Below are 20837 nucleotides of genomic sequence, written 5' to 3'. Positions count from 1 at the left end.
GGGGGGATCTAGACACATAAGAGTGTTGGGGTTCAGGGACTGGCTTGGGTTGGCCTTGTTTTGAAATGGGATTCGCTTGATTTTTGGCTCACTGTGAAAGTCGGGGTGCTTATTTACCGCGTGAAAGTCGGCAACGGTGCCATTCAGCTGCAGCTAAAGAATGTCCCCGTTTTCGGCAGTGCCAGTTGGGCCTTGGCAACACAAGCCTTTCTTGCCATTACGGTCAGCGGTGCCGCTCTGCCGGTGGTCGGAGCCCTAGTGCAGACTGGGTGCTATTTTAACCACTGGGACGCGAGCCAGACACCCGGGGGGGGGCCGGCGGTTAAAGTACCAGTGGACGGGCTGCCACAGTGCAATTGCGGTTGCCATCATGCCACCCAAACCCTGGTCCCAGCTATCCCTGCAACAACAGCTGCTTGTCCCCGGAGCAGAGCAAGAGCTTAGTTTCACCTGCCATGGCATGGGGCTGGTGGGCTGCGCCTCATTTCAGCGTGACCGGGACGTCTGCGAGGAAGCAGGTAGCTGGGGTTAAAAGCACGTCAGGGAATCGATCCGAGATTTTCAACCTGCAGGCGACTATTCCTGGCCCACGTGCCTCCAGTCCCAATTAAATATAGTTTGTTTTTCCCATGGTTCTCCTACCCGTCGCTCTGCCCTGGGGACATTTGGCTTGCACCAGTCAGCTGGCCTGCCATGTTGTCACTGAAAGGTAAACAGGATGTTTTTCAATCCAGAGCTGTGTGGAAACCCGCGGTAGGGCCACTCACGTCTCTGGATTCTCCTTAGCGTCTTTCCAGTGACCTGCCATGCACAAGCCCTTCTGCTAAAGAGCTGTGGATACTCACAACAGCCCTGCTGTCCTTGTTAGAGTTTCCTGGGAGTCACTGATAAGTACATGCAGATTTGTTGCTATTTACCCAGAGGAAGTGGACTATGTCGTGCTAGCCAGGCACTTTGCTGATGCCAGGACAATAGAGTGATTGGCACACTAAAAACACACAGATGTGTCTAAGACAAGACCCTAAGTCGGGGTGGGCAAACATTTTGGCCCGAGGGACACATCTGGGTGGGGAAACTGCATCCAGGGCCATGAATGTAGGGCTGGGGCAGGGGGTTGCGATGCCGGAGTGGGTGCGGTGTGCAGGAAGGGGCTCAAGGGGTGGGGGATGCAGGGAGAGGTGCAGCGTGCGGGAGGGGGCTCAGGGCAGGGGGTTGGGGTGCGGGAGGCAGTGCGGGGTGTGGGAGGAGGTGTGGTGTGCAGGAGGGGGCTCAGGGGAGGGGGTTGGGGTGCAGGGTGCAGGAGGGGTTCGGGGTGTGGTTTCCGGCCCGGCGCTGCTTATCTTAAGCAGTTCCCCGTTCCTGGCCAATGGGAGAGGTGTGGGACCAGGGCAGGCAGGGAGCCTGCCTTAGCCCCGCGGCACCATGGGGGTGGCAATCCCGCAGGCTGGATCCAAAGCCCTGACGGGCCGGATCACCACCCCTGCCCTACGTCTAAAGAGCTTGCAATCTGTTATGTATATATAGAGAGAACATGACTAATGACAACATGAGCAAGATATTCAGGGTGGGAGACAATCAACGTGGTGACAAAACCCAGGGAGAGTATGAGAGGAGGGAAGCTCAGTGGTTTGAGCATTGGCCTGCTAAATCCAGGGTTGTGAGTTCAATCCTTGAGGGGGCCATTTAGGGATCTGGGGCAAAAATTGGGGATTGGTCCTGCTTTGAGCAGGGGGTTGGACTAGATGACCTCCTGAGGCCCTTCCAACCCTGATATTCTATGATTCTATGCAGCGGCTTGGAGGAGCTGTAAACTTGATCTTAATAAGGGTTCCTGGTGTGCCGAACAATTCAAATACACCCTGGGTAGTGATCATTTGTAGTGTCATGTTGCATTAATGATAACAAGATTGCAGAAGGTCTATAATGCCGTGACATGCTTAATTAGCATTTAGAGGCTTAACAGAACTTAGAATCCTAGAATCGTAGGACTGGGAGGAACCTCGCGAGGTATCAAGTCCAGTCCCCTGCACTCATGCAGTGCCTGAAGATGCCCGAGGAGCAGAGAAGATGCAAGGCCCCCTGGAGCTGAGCAGGGCTGGGTGGCTGTGAAGCTCCGAGAACAGCACTCAGAGATGGGGAGTTGCGAGGGGGCTGTGTGGAAATCTGGGATGCTGAGCAGGGATCAAGAGGTCCTGCCAGAGGCCGAGCAATGAGAACGGGGAGTGTGTTGGAGCAAGGGGGGTTTTCACGGTTAACCCTTCGTGATGCAGAAGGCTGAGGATAGGCGAGGGCTCAGGAGGGTGATGACTCTGTTTACAGCTACGACTCCAGTTTCTTTGTTCTGAAAGACACCACAAAATCCCTGGAAATGTAGCTGCGGCCAGCCCCGAACAGGTTGTCCTCAGCCCTGTTTACAGCCCTCTCGCTCTCTGGAGGGCCGATTGCTCATTCTCACATGTGACAGGCATTTCAGCTGGAAACTCGACCCCTTCTCAAGCACATGTGACCCTGAGATAAATTATAAATAGACATGTCATAAGAGACAAAGGCAGGAGCCTTTAGGAAAGGAGCAAGAAGCTGAGCTCAGAACGTGGTCCCGTTGAAGAAGCCAGGAGAGAGCCAGGACAGTTTACTGAGAAGCTGCCAACGAGCCAGGAGGAGCCAGCAGTGGGATATAACTTGGAGAGGTCGGCCGGCACAATGGATTACCAGTCCAGCATTATCCGAGACTCAAACCCCATGGAGAACCTGGAGAAGCAGTTGATCTGCCCCATCTGCCTGGAAATGTTCACCAAGCCCGTGGTGATCCTTCCCTGTCAGCACAACCTGTGTCGGAAATGTGCCAGCGACATCTTCCAGGTCAGTGCCTTGCGAACGGAGCCTGTGATGTTTAAACAGGCTGCTTCCTGAAGCCTGGCCGCAGGTGGCAATCCTTGGGCAGTTGTGTGTTAAACCTACAGCGCGTTCACAGGGGATCAAACCTCTGAAGCCAATCTGCTTGCGGGAGAACTGAGCGAGGGTGGGAGCTGGGAAGTGGCTGGAATGGCCAGTCTTCCATGTGTGGTCCCTGGCTGGGGATGTTCCAAGGACTGGGGATACCGATGCTGGGTTGGGACAGACCTGATTCTAGGTAGACCAGAAATTCTGGCTCTAAGTGCAGTAGATTGCCCTCTTCTAGGCTGTGCTTGTCCATCAGAGGTGGGTGAGGCTTTTCGCTATGTATGCTGGTACCATCGGGCTAGAGCCACCTCCCCTGAGAAAGAATCCCCTTGACTTCAATGGGAGTTGAATCGGGATCATGGCATCTGAGCCTTGCTTGGTAAATGGCTCCAGAATGGACCCTTCTCCCCTGCTGCAAGAGTCTGCTCTCTCTGCTTAGACGGGGGAGGAGCCAGCTGATAAAACTGACTGCTTGGGCCCCATCTTGCTCCCTCACTTGCTGAGCTGTGGTTAGTGTCAAAGGTTCCCAGTAATAAAGAGAAAGCGGGAGAAAACCCGGCCTGGAGGGTGAAATCAGACCCTGCTTGCTGGAACGGACTCGAGGGATGCAGGTTCCCCAAAGCCCCATATGGGGCCAGGGGCAGCTGTGCAGGGAGCTGGGGGCTGTCCCAGCTGGTTTCTAATTAACGGTTGGTTCTTGAAATGGACAGAGAGGGCACTTCCCCCATGGGCAGGCTTCTGTTTACTCGTAAGGACAATGGGCAGAATGTCGGGGTCTCAAGTCAAACCCCTCATTGGGAATTTTGCCTCTGCAAAAAAAGAGTCGGCTTCTCAGCTGCCACACGCCTGATGTGCCTGTTCACACATGTGTGCATGGTGAAAGTAGCCCGCTCCTGCTAGTGCAAGAGGGAAATTCTGATTGGACGGCTTTTCCCCCCGCAGGTATAAGCGACCCCAGAAGGTGCAGAGCAGTGGAGAAGTGGGCACTGGGTCAGGACCCTGAGATCTGGTCCATTGATAAACCTTTTAACACCCCCTGGAGCAAATTTTGATCTGAGGATCTCAAAGCATTTTTAAAACGTTAATAAATTAAACCTCACAACATTCCCCTACGCGATAGTGAAATATCATTTACATACTAACATTGCTCTTAAAGCGTTTTCTAAAGGGCAGGGGTGGGTGGGGAGGGGGGTGTCTAAAGCAGAGGTCTAGGACTCAAGAGTCCTGGGTTCTATTCCCAGATCTGCCATGCGCTTACTGGGTGACCTTGGGCAAATCTTGTTAATCTGGTTTTGCCTCAAGTGCCCCAGCTGTACAATGGAGATGATAATTGCCTCCTTCACTTGGCTTTTGTGACCCTTAATTCACTGATCATAAAGTGTTTAGCGATCCTCTGATGGAAGGTGCTTATATGAATGCAAAGCGTGATGGGCTCTGAGACCCTCTGGTGATGGGCACATCAGGGATGCATGTTCTGTCCCGGGGGAATGCTGAGGGGACAGGGTGATGTTTAAATGAGTCCATGTCACTGTCTCCGACAACGCAATGGTGGGTTTTAAGGATGTTGCGAGTGTCTGTGCGCCTGGCGAGACACTGACCTTTGACCTTGTGCTGGTGATACTCGCAGGCTGCTAACCCGTACTGGCAGAGCCGGGGAACCACCCTCTCCGGGGGGCGCTTTCGTTGCCCCTCCTGCCGTCATGAAGTGATCCTGGACCGGCATGGAGTCTACGGGCTGCAGCGAAATCTCCTGGTGGAGAACATCATTGACATCTACAAGCAGGAGTACTCCAGGTTAGCCAAGCTCCCCTCTGTCTGCATTGTCTAGCCCCAGTGTTTCTCAGTAGCGGAGGTGGAATGATCTTCCACAGTTTCTCTCCGGTAAGAGCTAATGGGGAAGACTTCCCAGGGATGAAGGATTTTCAATTCCTGTTCTTCCTGGCACTCATCCAGCTCTCCCAGGCAGAGCGCCCTCATGGCCACATTGAAACAGATCTCACACATCCAGCCTGCACTAATCCAGATCATTTCCCCCAGTCCATGTTCATCCAAACCACCACAAATCAAATGTCACATGTTGACCGGACAGTCGTTTGACACCACCAATATTTGATCCCTGGATCCCAAGCTTCACTATTGACCCAAACCTGTGAAAGAAACTTTCCTTTTTCCAGCAGCCAGTCAGTTTGCTTAAGCAAATGAACCAGATGAGTGAGAACGGGGGGCAATAACAAAGCTTGGTCCTACTGAGTTCCTGGGATCTCCCCCTGCAAAGGAGTGGAGTCAGAGAGAATGGCGGTACAACATGGTTGGATTTCAAGAGAGCAAATTCTGGGGATTCCAGAAAACTGATGACCAGGGTGGATTTGGAAGAAGCATGACAATTCCCTGACCTAATTCTGCTTTCACCCCAGTGTAATCAGGAGTCACTCAGTACTGCCAACCCCAGTCAAAAATCTTGTGTCAAGCCTTGAAAAGCCATGAGATGGGCTCAACATTCATGATTTGGGGGGTGGGATGGAGGAAATAGATGGTTGGTCTTTGTTATTTGCCTGTTGTGTTCAGAGCTGTTGGAATGCACTCAGCTTTTCTCCACAATCACAAGCCCTAGACATCTAGTGGCGGGGCAGAGGAGTGTTAATAAAAGCCAAGATTCTCATGCTATCTCTTGATTCCAACAGCCGAAACTTTAAGAAAAACACCAGATAATTAGCTACATTGAAATCTCACCAGCCTTACACCGCAGCAGAAGACAATCAAGCCCTGGGATTGTAGAAGAAAGCTAGACTTCTATGATTCCTTATTATTTGTGTTACTTTAGCACCTAGAGGTACCAGTCAGAGATCAGGTTCCATTGTGCTGGGCACCATACAGACGTGAAGTATAAGTATAAGCTTCACCCCAGACCACATGCAGCCTTCCCCTGAAAAGGAATAATACAAAGAATCAGAAATTGCCACCGGGGCTTCAGCAGGGATTGCTCAGTGGTCTGAAGGGAAGGAAAGGTTCTATGCTAGTTGGAGAAGTGGGGAGGAGACCAACCAGGAATGTAAAGTCACAGTCAGTTTGTAGGAGAAAAAATAAGGACAGCAGGTTTATAGCTGATTAAAGGGAATACGACCAGGACTTACAGGAGAGAGAAAATAGATCCATTCATAAACGAAGAAGGGTGTGAAATCAGCAATGATTCCAGGGACCTGCTCTTCATTTTTAAAACTTGATCTAAACCAGAAATCGAGAGCGAGAAAGCGTGAATGACCAGGAAGTGATGACTCAGTATGTAGGTGCTGATAACACACGCAGCAGGGGAATAGGAAAAAGAGAGTATTTATAAGTCAGCAGGTGCAGATATGGATTCCAAGGCCTTAAAGGAATTAACAGATGAATTTATTGAATCACTGGCAATATTATTTGGAAGTCATGGAGACAGAGACAGGTGCTATATGGGGGGCAAATATGGTACCAGTGTTTTTAAAAAGGGGTTGGGGGATGTCTGCTAAATCCAGTTCCAATCGTGAAGTAATGGAGCTAACGCTACGGATAAAGAACAAATCATGCCCAGATCAGCTTGACGGCGCCTTTTAAAAACACGTTGCAGAGAGGAGGGAGTTAATGCAGTAGCTGTTAGTGAAGCATGGGATATCCTGGGCCAGATCCTCAGCTACTGCAAATTGGCATCAATCCATTGCAGTCAATGGAGCAGGGCCGATCGACACCAGTTGAGGATCTATCTGGCCCCTTGCCTCAAGCTCCTACTTGAGCAAAGAATTGAGATTGGCTTGGATATGAGCACTGTTGCACAGATGATAATTGGCCAAATGAGCATAAATGTAGGGCCATGGTAATAGGCTAGGTGATGGGGTGGAACAGCATCAGGAACAATGCCACAGTGATAGGCTCTGTTATTTGCTATAGTGGGTCAGACCCTCTAGCCCAGTGTCCTGTCTCTGAAAGCAGCCAGTACCACAGCTTCAGGGAGAACAGGGCAATTTTGGAGTGATCCACCCATCTTCCACCCCTGGCTTCTGGTAGTCAGAGGTTAAGGGTCACTCGAGTAGGGGGTCTCATCCTTGATCATCTTGGCTAACAGCCACTGATGGCACTATCCTCCATGAACTTATCCAGTCTTTTTTTTTTTAAACCTAGGTTATACTCTTGGCCATCATAACATCCCCTAACAATGAGTTCCACAGGTTAACTGTATATGGCATGGAAAAAAATACTTCCTTTTGTTTGTATGAAACCTGCTGCCTATTAATTTCATCGGGTGACCCCTGGTTTTTGTATTGTGGAAAAGGGTAAACGGCATTTCTCTATTCAGTTTTTCTACAACAGTCATGAGTTTATAGACCGCTACCATATTCCCCCGCCCCCGATGCTTATTATTATCCTAGTACTTCTTAGCATATGCACAACATGCCTCAGGTGGCACGTGACCAGGATTCATCACCGAATTTGATCTGCTGGTTGGATCATTAGCTTCCCCCACCCCGAGCTGGGCACTGACAGGGAGTGTGACGGGAATGCTGATCCATGCCTCCCATTGTAGTACTTAGAAGCCTCAACCAAGACTGAGTTCCCTTTGAGGCAGGGGAAACAGGCATCAGAGATGGAAAGTGACGTGTCCAAGTTGCAGGGTTGCTACATCTCAGGATTGGATCACAAGTCTTGCATTATTCGGTAGTTTTCTGAGAGGCCCAGCTCCTGGAGCCAGGAGATTACAGGAGACTCTCAGCTTTCATTTATTTTTAAAAAGCGAGTCTCCTTCCTGGTTGCAGAGAAAAGTTTGAAACTGTGACCACTAAATGCTCAGAACCCCGACAGCCAACAAAAGCACCCCACGTTCTAGTCCAGCGGTTCTCAAACTGTGGGTCGGGACCCCAACATGGGTTGTGTCCCCATTTTAATGGGGTCACCAGGGCTGGCGTTAGACTTGCTGGGACCCGGGGCTGAAGCTGAAGCCCGAGCTCCACCACGCGGGGTCAAAGCCTGAGTCCCACTGCCCGGTGACGAAGATCGAGGGCTTCAGGCCAGGGTGGTGGGACTCAGGTTACAGGCCCCCGGCCCAGGACAGTGGGGCTCAGACTTTGGCACCCTAGCCTGGGGCAGCAGGGCTTGGACGGGCTCAGACTTCAGTCCCCCCACCTCCTGGGGTCATGTAGTAATTTTTGCTGTCAGAAGGGGGTCACCGTGCAGTGAAGTCTGAGAACCCCTGTTCTAGTCTAATGATTTTAAGCCAAACCCGTGACTTTTGGCAGCCTGACTGGTGATTTTTGGCTGCTCTGGGTCCTCCATCCTGAAGTTGGTCCAAGCGACTTTATTTAACTTCTCTTTTAAAGAGCTCTCAGCTGCAGCCATCCTGCCTTAAAAGGGGGGAAAGCAGGTCAAAGTTCCTGGCCAACCGCCTGTGTTTAAATGTATGGTAGATTTCTGCAGAAGGAAATAAGGAGCCAGCAGCACCAGAGGGTTTGCCTTAAAGAGGACAGAGTGAGCCTTTGCATCATGTGTCTATAATTAGGGTATTCCGCATCATCCTTGAATCCTGGATCTAGCCATTAGTGGCTCAGTAACCCTGATGGACCCAGTGGTTTCCGTGGTCACGGCTGATGGGAGGGGGAAGGTCCCCAAGCTTAGAGGGCCCTCAAAGCTGTCTGTAATGTCTGTGTAAAGAATGTAACATGGAAGGGGGTGGGGCCCCAGCAAACATGGTGCAAACATGATGCCCCAGCAAACATGATGCACTGGGGCCCCAAATTTCCCTCGACAGGCCTGTCTGTGGTCCCAGTTGCCACACTGGTGTGTGGTGACAGAGTGATGCTTGCTGGAAAGTGGCAGCCGGTGAGAGTTATCTGTTTAAACAGATCTCCGCAGAGAAGCTGGGGATTGACCCCGAGCAGTAAAAATCTCTCCCGGGACGCCTGGACCAGAAATGCTCTCCGTGCTGTGGAGTGAAGGTCCTGGAGGGTTCGCTTGCTGTGATTAAATACAGAGCTCTGCCTGGACAGAGCGAGCTGATCAGAGATCCTGGCACGTACAGGCGCTGGCTCTAAACATTACATCACTGACAAGGGTAACATTAGAGACGGGTTGGGAGTTGATCCAAACTCCACTGTACAAAGTGAAGTCCAGGTTCTGGTCTCCATTACACCACTGTAAGTCCAGATTAACTCCACTGAACCCAGTGACTGCCCTGGAGCTAGTCTGGGTTTGCACTGGTGTAACTTAAATCAGGATCTGTCCTCATAAATCAGAAGGCCAGTGCTGGTCGTTCTCCAGCTGTGTAGACCACAGCCCGGTATCTGCTTCCTATCATCGTCCGGTGGGTGTTTCAATCTGTATCTTCCACAGCTCAAATGTGATTAAATGCCACTCAAGGCTGTTTAACCCTGTTCGGTTTCTTGCCGTCTTCAGCAGGCCCCTGAAGAAAGGAAACCACCCCATGTGCAAGGAGCACGAAGACGAGAAGATCAACATCTACTGCTTGACCTGCGAGATCCCCACTTGCTCCATGTGCAAAGTCTTCGGAGCTCACAAAGACTGTGAAGTTGCACCCCTTCAGAACGTCTTCCAAGGGCAAAAGGTACCGAATGTTTTTTGTACACTGTACACTGAGTTCAATGTACAATGCATTCAGTGGGTCACTGCTGCTTCCCTCTCCCCGGGGAAAGGAGCCCATCGGCCAGTACTAAACCCTGGCCTGGCCTCAACTGGATGCTCCACAGCGGGGCCAGGGGCTGCGGCCCCTTGACCTTAGCTGAGGTTCACATCCGATCACTTGGAATGTAGATGAGGTCTCCGAGGGGATGGGCTCCTCCTATTTGGCATCTGGGATGTGCTGAGCTGGGCCTTTCAGGAATAGCTTCCGAGGCTGAGCACTGGGGTATTAATAGGGGCTGTCGTCGTGAAGCAGTAACCTGTCTATATTTAGAGTCACTTGAGAGCTGGGGAGCAAGGGCCAGCACCAGTCCCGCAGGGAGCAGTGTCTACAGCTGGAAGCAGACCCATAAGAGCTGAGGTCTTTCCCAGGGTATCTTGGGTGGGATCCATGGATGGCAAGATCTCCCCCAGCATGCACCTAGGCACCCTCCTCCCTGTTGAATGGGGTAGAAACCCGGGAGCCCTAAGCAGACAGATGTCCATTTTTCACTGGAATCCAGACCATTTGGGTAGGTTAGGATGGGCCCTTGTGTCACAAACTCCCAGAGCCAAACCTTCCTCCTTCTCCCCACATGCACTTCCACGGACCATCCTTTCCTGCCGTTCAGGATTCCCTCCCAGCCCCAGTGGTAAAGTTCCTTGATCATCTAGTGCCATTGCCCCACCCACCCAACAGGACCAGAGGTGCCCAGCACAGTCCAGGCTGCCCATCTGGCTCCATCCCCACCACATGGAGACAGTTTTGAGGCTCTGCTTTCTGTGCATCTATCCCCAGCCTTGAGACTGTGTTCCTCCTCTCTAGCCCCATCCTGCAGACAGTGCCAAGGCCTTTCCCGCTTCGCCTACCTCTCCTCTTCCTGAAAAGGGATTAGCCTTCAGTGTAGGGGCCCACCGTCCTGTCTGCCCACCAACGCCCTCTCTCCCTCTCAAGACAGCACTACAGGCCTTCACCCGTGCCTGGAAGGGTAAGGGTTAAATCTATTTCTGTTCCCCTCTCACAGATGGAGCTGAGCAACTGCATCTCCATGCTGGTGGCTGGGAACGACAGAGTCCAGACGATCATCAGCCAGCTGGAGGACTCATGCAAAACCACTGAGGTGAGGAATGGGAAAAATGACCGAGCCCTTCGAAATCTGAGTGGCAGAAATGAAATCCAACCCCCAGCAATGTCCTTGAATGGCTAATGCAGGTGTCAGGAGCAGCTTCCCTCTTAGTCCACATGACTGAGAATCCTGTTTAATTCAATGGGAGGGCTTTTACACGAAAGAGATGGGGACTGGGGGAGCTAGTGGTTAGAGCCGGCAGTTGGGAGGCAAGACTCCTGGGTTCTCTTTCCAGCTCTGGGAGGGGTGCAGGGTCTAATGATTAGAGCAAAGTTTTGAGAGTTGATACTCCTGTGCTTCATTCTCAGCCCTGCCACAAACTCACTGGGCGACACGGGCAAGTCATTTAACCCACCTGTGTCTGTTTCCCCATTAAGATAATGATGCAGCAGGATTCAATTCTTACCCACGTTTCACTGGACACCCCAAATTGTTGTAAAACAAGGAGAATGACCAGCACCTTGCTCTTAGGATGGGGAGGTCAGAGGCACATTAGACTATATATATGTGTGTGTATCTATATGTATATATACACATACATTCTCCCATGGTGCAAACACCACAATGAACAATAAACAACACACGAGAGCCATTGGCTATCAGTGTTTCTCCATGTTTTGTGGTCTTCACACAGCCATGAGACTCATGCCATCCCATCCAGGCATCCACATCATCGCTCTGGCCCTCAGGTCATGTACCATTTTGCAAAATTTGAGTTAATAAAACTGCAGTTTAATTTAATGATTCTCTGAGATTCTCAGCATGATGGATATGCAAAGCATTATTCTAAAGGGTCCAGTTGGTAAAATAGGGGATGGTCACACTGTGGTCATCATCTGATGTTTGGAGTTGGTTAAAGTAATCCTACCAGGCCCCAGGGGGAGGGTATCTGCTGACACTAACAGGAATATTCTGCATTCTGTCTTCCACGTGATGTTCACAAAGCCATTTACAAACCTTTGTTAACTGAGCCTCCCATCTCCCTGTGAAACGGGCGTTATTAGCCTCATTTTTCAGACAGGGAAACTGAGTCACAGCCCTGTTAAAGTGACTTGCCCAGGATTAGCCAGTTGTTATTTCTTGCGTTATGGTGGTGCCAAGGAGTGCCAGGACCACATGGCGACCGGCGCTGTGCAATCACAGAACAAACAGATGAGCGCTCCCCCAAATAATTTAGTCTTGGGTCAGTGCCGGAGCTGAGGGTAGAACCCCCGAATCTTGGCTTCCAGTGCCCTGCTCTCACCACCAGGAACATGGCCTCCACTAGTAACAGGTAAACTGGTTTCCGTTTCCGCTGTTGCTAGTGCCAGTATATTTGTACCATCGGCGAGAGAATCGGGATTGCCACGTGGCAGGGAGCCTCTGGAAACTGCCGTGCCCAGAGAGAAGGGCTAGGTCTGAGTTCCGCTGGGGGCTCCCCGAGATCTGAGCTCTGTGCATTTGTAATCACTGAATGCCTGCGGCAGGGATCGTTCAGTGCGGCTGTGATGCCTCTGGGGGAGATCTGGGAGCGTGCCTGTCCCCTTTGCTTCGAGATGCTCATGCCTCTTGTCCGTTGGCAGGAGAACGGCCGGCTGGTGAAGCGGGAGCTGTGCGAGAAGATTAATGCCCTCATTGCAATCCTGGAGGAGAAGAAGAGCGAGCTGCTGGAGAAGGTCACAAAGGAGCAGGAGGAAAAGACTAGCTTGGTGCAGGCTCTGATCCAGCAGTACAAAGAGCAGCTGGAGGAGTCCACCAAGCTGATGGACACAGCGTTTCAGTCCCTGGAGGAGACAGGAGGGGCCACTTTTCTCACAGTGAGTGGCTCCTCTCCAGCCAAGGGAGGGATGGAGCCTGGATCTAGCAGTGTGGTTTGCTCCTTACACAGATCGTTGGGTCCACCCTCCTGAACCCCACAAGATTCTGCCTCCCAGTCTCCTCCCATCTCAGCCCAAATCAGCTCTGCCCCCTCACCAACCTTGACCCTCCGCTTCATCCCTTTATCCTCACCAAGGATCCAGCCTCTGTGTGTCCCTGGGTGGACTGGGTTTCTAGGGAGAACAGTGGCCTTTCAACCCAGCAAGAGGGAATAACCTAGAGTTCCCAAGAGCGGCTGGCAAGGGTGATCTAACTCTGGCGGAGGGGGCAGAGGCTTGCTAGTCAAAGCCCCCAAATCACAGCCCCACCCCCACTTGGTATGACAAACCCTGCTTAGCGCTGGCGACCTGGCACCTGGGGCCAGCTTCATACTAACCTGAACTGCTGCTTTTATCACCTTCTTGGTAACTTGCTACTCACCTTGTTCTTTCCCTCTCCTTTGCTCTCTTCACAGAATGCCAAGCAGCTCATTAAAACGTAAGTGCCCGGGGTTGCATTTTTCAATTGCTGCTTCAGTGCCACGGTCTGAGACTCTACAGCCATGTCAAAATCCACCTGAGGATTGTTCCCAGAAAATAACGGGGGTTAGCACCCCGACCCCTTCCCAATAGCAGCCCGGGTCCTTTAAAAAGTATCCAAGGGAAAGCAAATTCCGAGCTGCTGTAAAGTTTCTCTGTTACGATCCCCTCTGACCAGCAAGAGACTGGAATAGAATGGCAGGTTCTCGGGCTATTGATAGGGCCCTACGAAATTCACGGCCATGAAAAACGCGTCACGGTCCATGAAATCTGGCCTCCCCCCCGTGAAATCTCGTCTGTTGTGTGCTTTTACCCCATACTATACAGATTTCACGGGGGGGTGACCGGTGTTTCACAAACGAGGGGTCCTGACCCCAAAGGGAGTTGCCGGGGGGGGTTGCAAGGTTATTTTAGGAAGGTTGCGGTATTGTCACCCTTATTTCTGCGCTGCCCTCAGAGCTGGGCAGCCGGAGAGCTGCTCTCCAGCTGCCCAGCTCTGAAGGCAGTTTCTCCTCCAGCAGCAGCGCAGAAGTAAGGGTAGCAGAACCGGACCCCCCCTCCAATAACCTTCCCCCCCCGCCCACGCCCACGCCCGCACGCCCCCACACAGCTCCTTTTTGAGTCAGGACCCCTACAATTACAACACCGTGAAATTTCAGATGTAAATAGCTGACATCATGAAATTTATGATTTTTCAAATCCTATGACTGTGAAATTGACCAAAATGGACCATGAATTTGGTAGGGCCCTAGCAATTGAGCTCGCTGGTGAGCCTGTCTAACTGAGGTGTGTGAACTCCGCAAGAGGGGGCAGTACAATTACTCCAGAGTCACACCGGTGGGTGGATCACACGAGCTCCTACTGGGATATAAAAGAACATCTCCGGGAAGGCTCGGCCGTAGGAGAAAGTTGCACTGGTTTAACTTAAATGGCTTTTTTAAGCTGAGCTAGTTAAGCTGGTGCGAAAGGCTGTGGGGACGCTAATTTCACTTTAGCTTAAACTGATTCCTAATTGATTTAGCTCAACCAAAATACACGGAGTTCAATCCAGAATCAGAGTGTCCACACAGGTACCAGTTTACCTAGGCTGGTTTAAAACCACACCTTAGTGAAAAAGGCACAACTGGAGACAAGCCCTGGGTAAGGCAGAGTCTGGATAGAGAGGTGCTGTAGGGAATGCAGGACCAGCTGAGCTTCAGGAGAAAGCTAGGGCGTGGGCTTGATGCTGTTAATTGCTTTACCAATAAAGCCAAAAGCCCAGAAAGGAATAAAGTGTGACCTGGAGACAGGGTGTGTATCCTGTAGAACTTCACCTGCGTCCAGAGGCCAAAGAGTTCTGCCTTTCCAGCTCCTCTGCAGTCCATTTACCCTCCCTCGGCATGCAGGCTCCATGATTGCTGGGAGGTGCCCGGGGATCATCTGAAAGAGGGTGTCTAGAGCAGTCAGCTGGGAATCGCCAGGGATTCGGAAGGCGTTAATACAATGCCCTGTGGCAGAGGTCAAAGGGAGGGTGGGAACATCTCTGGAGCACCTTGTTTGAGAGGGAGGATTTCAGAGAGGGCTTTCCCTGGGTCTTGCTCCCTGGATAATAATCTTTTCCAGCTAGAACATGCAGTCACTTTAGCTGGTAATTCTCTCCTCTGGAGGAACAGCGGGTAAGGAAACGAACCCTATGTCTATCGCCCCCAGAATTGTGGAAGCCTCAAAGGGCGGCCGTCTGGGGAAGATCGAGCAAGGCTTTGAAAATCTGGATTACTTCACCCTAGACCTGGAGCACATATCAGAAATCTTGAGAGCCATCGACTTTGGAACAGGTATAATAATATTGTGCCCTTCTTTGGCCCCTCCCATTCGAGCATCTGAAAGCACTTTACAAGCACTAGCGAGTTAAGCCTCACAACCCACAAGGAAACTGAGGCTCGGAGAAGGGAAGTGGTTTGCCCCAGGCCACACAGCAAGTCAGGGTCAGGGATAAGAAACCAGATTTCTTGTCTCCCAGCGCTGTGCTTTACCCACTAGACTCACTTCCCCTCTTTGATAGAGGAGACTGCTCTAACACTTTCAGCTCATTCCAGTTAGTTAGCTGGCGAGATCTGAGGTCCGTTATTCATTTGGGACTTAATCCAACAACACCTGTTGAAGTCGATATATTACCAGAGTCAGTGGACACTGTGCTGGGCCCATGGTTTATAGCAACTGGGAATGCTCAGTCTTGGCACCATACCCATTTACCAGATAGGGAAACTGAGACACAGAGCTGCAAAGTGATCCACCTGAGGCTAGACAATAAGTTACTGGTAAAGCTGGGACTAATACCCTCTAGTGCTGCTGACTCCCTGGGGTTTGTACTCAGCCCTAGACTTACATCTTTCTCTCCTACTTCCTAAGTGCACGGACAATATTTTGCTGTGTTTGGAGGTTGCCTTTTATAAGTGGCCTCCTGTGTTGAAAATACAGTTCTGGGGGTGGGGCTTCAGCTTTCATAGAATATCAGGGTTGGAAGGGACCTCAGGAGGTCATCTAAGTCCAACCCCCTGCTCAAAGCAGGACCAATCCCCAATTTTTGCCCCAGATCCCTAAAGGGCCCCCTCAAGGATTGAGCTCACAACCCTGGGTTTAGCAGGCCCGTGCTCAAACCACTGAGCTATCCCTCCTCCATTTCTAAATCACGTTACTTTTGCTTGGAGATGAGGAAGAGGAAGAGCTAAATGAGGAAGAAGAAGAAACAGAAGAGGAGGAGTCTCAAGAAAGGAAAGTGGAAGGTAAGGAAAAAATGCAGTGGGTTTGTGATGTGCAGGGATCCTAGAAATCCATTTGCCACGAAGAAACACAGATTTTGCGTTTTTACAGAGAATCTTTAGTTTTTACATTTTGTGAAAAAATAAAAACATATACAGTAGAACCCCGTTGATCTGAGCCTCCATTATCTGGCTCTCCATATTAACAGATCTGAGGCTGACAGCCCGAGCCCCACCACCCGGGGCTGAAGGTCTCTGGATTATCCCAATTTTTGATTATCCGATTTGGCCCGGTCCCAATTAGATCGGCTAAATGGGGTTCCTCTGTACTGTGGCTGCGGAAACTAAAGTTCAGCATTTCATTTTAATCATGGAAATATGTAGATTTTAATGTTTTTTTTTTATCAGAGAATTTTTGTTTATCACGGAAAGCGAGGGTGTATTAGCAGGAGCGTTGAAAGCAAGACACAAGAAGTAAATCTATAACTATAATGTTATATATAACTATATAATTATATAACTATAATATAGATATAGCTATAACATTCCATTCAATCTCATATTTATTCACACATTCATTCATACACACACACACACACACAGGTTCTGCAAGGTTGTTATCATAGTTACCAGCCTTAGAGTTGCTCATGCCAAGCCACTGGCCAGGTGGCCTGGACATGAGGAGGGAGCAGGGCCTTGTCAGATGCTCATCTGATGCTCCTGGAAGTTGGTTTGCAGAATCAGACCCCAAAGTTCTCACTTTTTAGAGTCTATTTTTATAGGAATTTCTTCCTATGCCAGTCTGTGGGAATTGCTTCATCATGCTGTTGCTGAATCAATCAGCAGATGGTACATTCCTGACGGCTCCGTGCTGCCAGATGTTATCTTGTTCTTTGGTTCTCCCATTCTTGAGGCTGTTGGGTGGATTCCAGTCTGCCCTCCGGGGGTCCTCTGGTTATTTCCACTTGACGCCTTCTTCAGCCGATGGACACTGGATTCTTAGGCTGGCACCTCCCTGATCATTCAGTTATTATCCACACCAAGCATCCATCCACATACATCCTCTATCTCTATTTTAATCACAATTGTTAATACAACAAAAGGGCGGGGAGTCTCTGGGTGCTGTTTCTGCTGTTAGAGTATTGCTTTGAGTCTCTCTTTGTGTGAATTGCTTTGAGAACAGACTCTGTCTTAGAATGTACTAACACAATTAGCAGCTTGCAAGTTTCACACATAGAGGGAGAGAAACAGTACCAAAAACCAAGAGCGCTCTTAATTAGTAATACCCTGGAATTTAAACTATGGGGAATCAAACTCATTTGTGATTTTAATTCAGAACTTCTTTAATATGATCCAACATAATTGCAGCAAGGGCGGTTTAGGTTGGACATTAGCAAAAACTTCCTAACTGCCGGAGTGATTAAGCACGGGAATAAATTGCCTAGGGAGGTGGTGGAATCTCCATCATTGGGGATTTTTAAGAGCAGGTTAGACAAACACCTGTCAGGGATGGTCTAGATAATTAGTCCTGTCACAAGTGCCAGGGACTGGACTAGACGACCGCTCGAGGTCCCTTCCAGTCCTATGATTCTGTGAGCCCTGGTGATGAGGGATGAGCAGTACAAGAACCCAGACTATAGTAATAATCCTTCTGAGTTAGGTCAGCGGTCTGATGCCACAGTCACTGGTGCTGGATCTGTTCCCTTTGTGTGATTATTATCCAGAACCTCATAAACATCATTAAAATACCTGTGGCCTCTATGTCTGCTCCCCAGCGTTGCTCCCACCTTGACCAGGGGAAATGAAAAGCATATAAAGTGTTAACTGTTTGTGCTCTGGTGTGACTCTCACCAGAGAGAGACAGAAAATATGTCCACAGCACCAGGACCTGATCCAACACCGGTTGACATCAATGGGACTAGTCTTCCGTTGACTTCAATGGGCTGTGGATCAGGCTTCAGCAGAGCACCCGTCTCTCTTAGGAAAGAATTTGTAATGTATGTTTCATTGAGAGATTTAAAATCTTGCTGGCTCAAACTGATACATCCTAGCTCTGCACTGGAGAAAGCTCCTGCACCCCCATTCAGACTGATGACCCTCTCCTGCTTTCCTTGTGTGATTAATGTATGCCCCACTTCCCCGCCCACCAAGAAGCTGCAAAGGCATAAGGTAAACAGGACACTAAGGTGAAGAGCAAATAACATAACTCGAAAGCACATGTGTACATGTTCTCTCTCTGAGGGTCAGGACGGGAGTGGTGTTTTGGAGCCAGCATACCTGGCTTTCCTAGGCTTTCCTGGCTTTCCTCAGGATGCACGTGGTGCTGTTCACAAATATGGGCCAGGTATCTAGGAGCAAAAGGAGAACATATTTAGGGGCTATCACTAGGAGCAATGGGATGCAGCTGAAGGCATTTCCTGACAGCGAGATCTATTTCACAATGGAAGACTCTCCCCAAGGGAAGTGGTGGAAGCCCCTTTAGTGGGGCATGTGCTACCTCAATGCACAGGGAGGCATTTCCCGTCGGTCCACATCTCCCAATCTCCTTCTCCCATCAGCGTCACTGAAATTCTTCTCCTCCACCTCTCTTTCAGCACCTCAATAACAGAGCAGAAGCAATTCCCAAGCCAGAAGAAACTCCCCAAGTGCCAAAGGGCTGAGTGATTGGGAGCAATGGGGTGGGGGTAAACGCTCTGACTTCATGGGAGCTACGGGAGGAGTGGGCTGGGGTCCCAGCTGAAGAAGAAAAGGTCGGGCACCACCTGGCCATACGACAGTATTGCTAACTCAGGATGAAAACTTGACCGAAGCACATAGAAGCTCACTTTTATACATGGGTGCAAACTAGAATATTTCGTACGTTTTATATTGTTCTATTATTTTGTATATAATTGTAACAGGACTTTGAATTTTGTGTATTTTGAAAAGAAAACTCTTTTGCTAACCAGTTTGTCGTGCCCTGAAGATGTTGACTCTGAGAATTGAAGAGTTTCTTTGCAACCTGTAGGGGATACACTGAGGGGCGTGCCAGACCTCGGCAGACAGGAGTAACTTTAGCTACAAGAAAGGGTTTTGGGGGACTAGAAAGAGGCAGCCGAAGAGAAAGTTCTGCATTGCAATGCATAGTCCTAACTCACAAGAGATTTATTAGGGTTGATGTTGCACTTTGTCACAATAAAGTAGATCTGGTCTTATCTGTGGTTTGTACGAGTGGAAAGTTCTTAGCATGGTTTGACCCCTGGATGAATAATGATCTTTCACACAAGCTGAGTCAATCAGAAGGAAAGTGGGCTAGTCATAATCCCGGCCACTCATGCACAACCCTGAAAATATACAGCACGTTTTTTTCAGAAATCCCAGAATGACTTCAGGCCAAGACGTGGAAAATATTTTCACTATGTTCCCCCACCCTCCTCCTGTTGCCGCCGCGCTGCCCTGCCAGGGGCACCGTTCCCCGTGTTCAATGTGACACACGCACACACACCCCCAATCCAATATCACACACACACCTGATCTACTGACTGGTGCACGCACACCTCACATGCACTCACACACACGATCCAATATCACACACACCCTGGATCTAATGACTGATACACACACACATCCCAGATCTAATCTCTCTCACACACACACTCACACCCCAGTTCCAATATGACACACATACTCCCCAGATCTAATCTCTAGTCTCTAATCTCTCTCTCTCACGCACACACACACCCCCCAGATCTGACATCCCCCCAATCTAATATCGCACACACTCATGCCCCAGAGCTAATATGACTGACACACACACCCGATCGCATATGACTCTTTCACACACACACACCCCAAATCCAATGAGACATACACTCTTATCTAATATCAACACCCCCCGCACCCCGATCTAATATCACACACACACACCCCGCAGATCTAATATCGCACACACCCACACACTGCAGATCTGATATCACACACACACACCGCAGATCTAATATTGCGCACACACACACACACACACGCACGCACACACACCCCAGAGCTAATATCGCACATGCACTGAGGTTTTACGATCACAGTTCAGGATCCCAGGAGGATCTGGATTGGAAACCGGGGAATTATTCACACTCATTCTAGCGCTGGGTCCCTGAGTGGGTTCAGCCACGGTGCCCCTCTCTCTCAAAGGGAGGTGCCACCATCCTCCCTGCCCACGGGTTATTGGCTGGGATGTCTGGCTTCTCAGACCCATCCGCTGTTTGCGCGTGCATCGCGAGACACACCGGCTGCAGAAGAATGGGAAGCAGGGCAGTCTGACAGTCATGGCTAGTGCAAACTGCACAGCTGCCCAACATCAATCGTGTGAAGTGTGGGCACGCTACCCACGGATCATGGAGACTGCAGAGCACTGGCCTCCCCAACGACAGCTGCTGCTCATGCCAAGTGCTGACTGTGTCAGTTGCAGAAGCATGTCAGCTTCTGACACACCCCAGAGCTGTGACTCCTGCTGGCCACTGAAAATCACAGGTATGCCAACCGCAGAGCATGCCAGCCACTGACCAGGGTAACTACAGAGCCAGTGATCATGCCAAGCACTGGGTCGTACCAAGTACTGTGCTAAAGTTCATGCCCAGCGCAGAGCAAAATGTCTCCAGAACATGCCAGCTCCTGGACATGAAAATGAGGGTTGTGCCAACCCTGGACTATGCCAACCATGCAGCTGCCAGCTATTGCTTATGCAACTACCGGTCATGCCAACTGCAGAGCATGCCAGGCCCTGAAAACCAGGGAGCCCCCTGAACACACCAACCACAGAACTGCCAGCTATTGCTTATGCAACCACCATTCATGCCAATCACAGAGCATGCCCAGCCATGGCACATCATGCCAGGCTTTGAGAGTGTCAACCCAAGACACCTCCAGCCAGAGCTGATAATGATGCCAAAGCACTGAGCTGGCCAGACACCTCAGGGCAGGATCCTGAGATAAAGTTTCTTGACACCTTAAATGACTGCTTCTTGGAGCAGCTAGTCCTGGAATCCACA

At 50.3% G+C, this 20837-nt stretch overlaps 1 protein-coding gene across 1 annotated transcript; it reads left to right on the top strand.

Annotated features, from left to right (window-relative positions):
• Positions 1 to 2581: 2581 nt before the first annotated feature.
• On the top strand, positions 2582 to 18980 carry TRIM63 (tripartite motif containing 63). Its single transcript, XM_007070852.3, has 9 exons — positions 2582 to 2859; positions 4568 to 4734; positions 9352 to 9520; positions 10599 to 10694; positions 12263 to 12496; positions 13012 to 13034; positions 14765 to 14889; positions 15763 to 15837; positions 18408 to 18980. Exons 1-9 carry the CDS (start codon positions 2701 to 2703, stop codon positions 18416 to 18418), a joined length of 1059 nt encoding a protein of 352 aa, XP_007070914.2. The 5' UTR covers positions 2582 to 2700; the 3' UTR covers positions 18419 to 18980.
• Positions 18981 to 20837: the final 1857 nt, after the last annotated feature.

The sequence above is a fragment of the Chelonia mydas genome, chromosome 19, assembly GCF_015237465.2.
Source record: "Chelonia mydas isolate rCheMyd1 chromosome 19, rCheMyd1.pri.v2, whole genome shotgun sequence".
Lineage (NCBI taxonomy): Eukaryota > Metazoa > Chordata > Testudines > Cheloniidae > Chelonia > Chelonia mydas.
This window is presented reverse-complemented; position numbering and strand designations above follow the sequence as displayed.

Coding starts and splice junctions, on each gene's coding strand:
- TRIM63 (XM_007070852.3), top strand. CDS start 2,701: ATGGATTACCAGTCCAGCATTATCCGAGACTCAAACCCCATGGAGAAC. Junction 9,521..10,598: donor ACGTCTTCCAAGGGCAAAAG/GTACCGAATGTT, acceptor CCCCTCTCACAG/ATGGAGCTGAGCAACTGCAT. Junction 10,695..12,262: donor ACTCATGCAAAACCACTGAG/GTGAGGAATGGG, acceptor GTCCGTTGGCAG/GAGAACGGCCGGCTGGTGAA.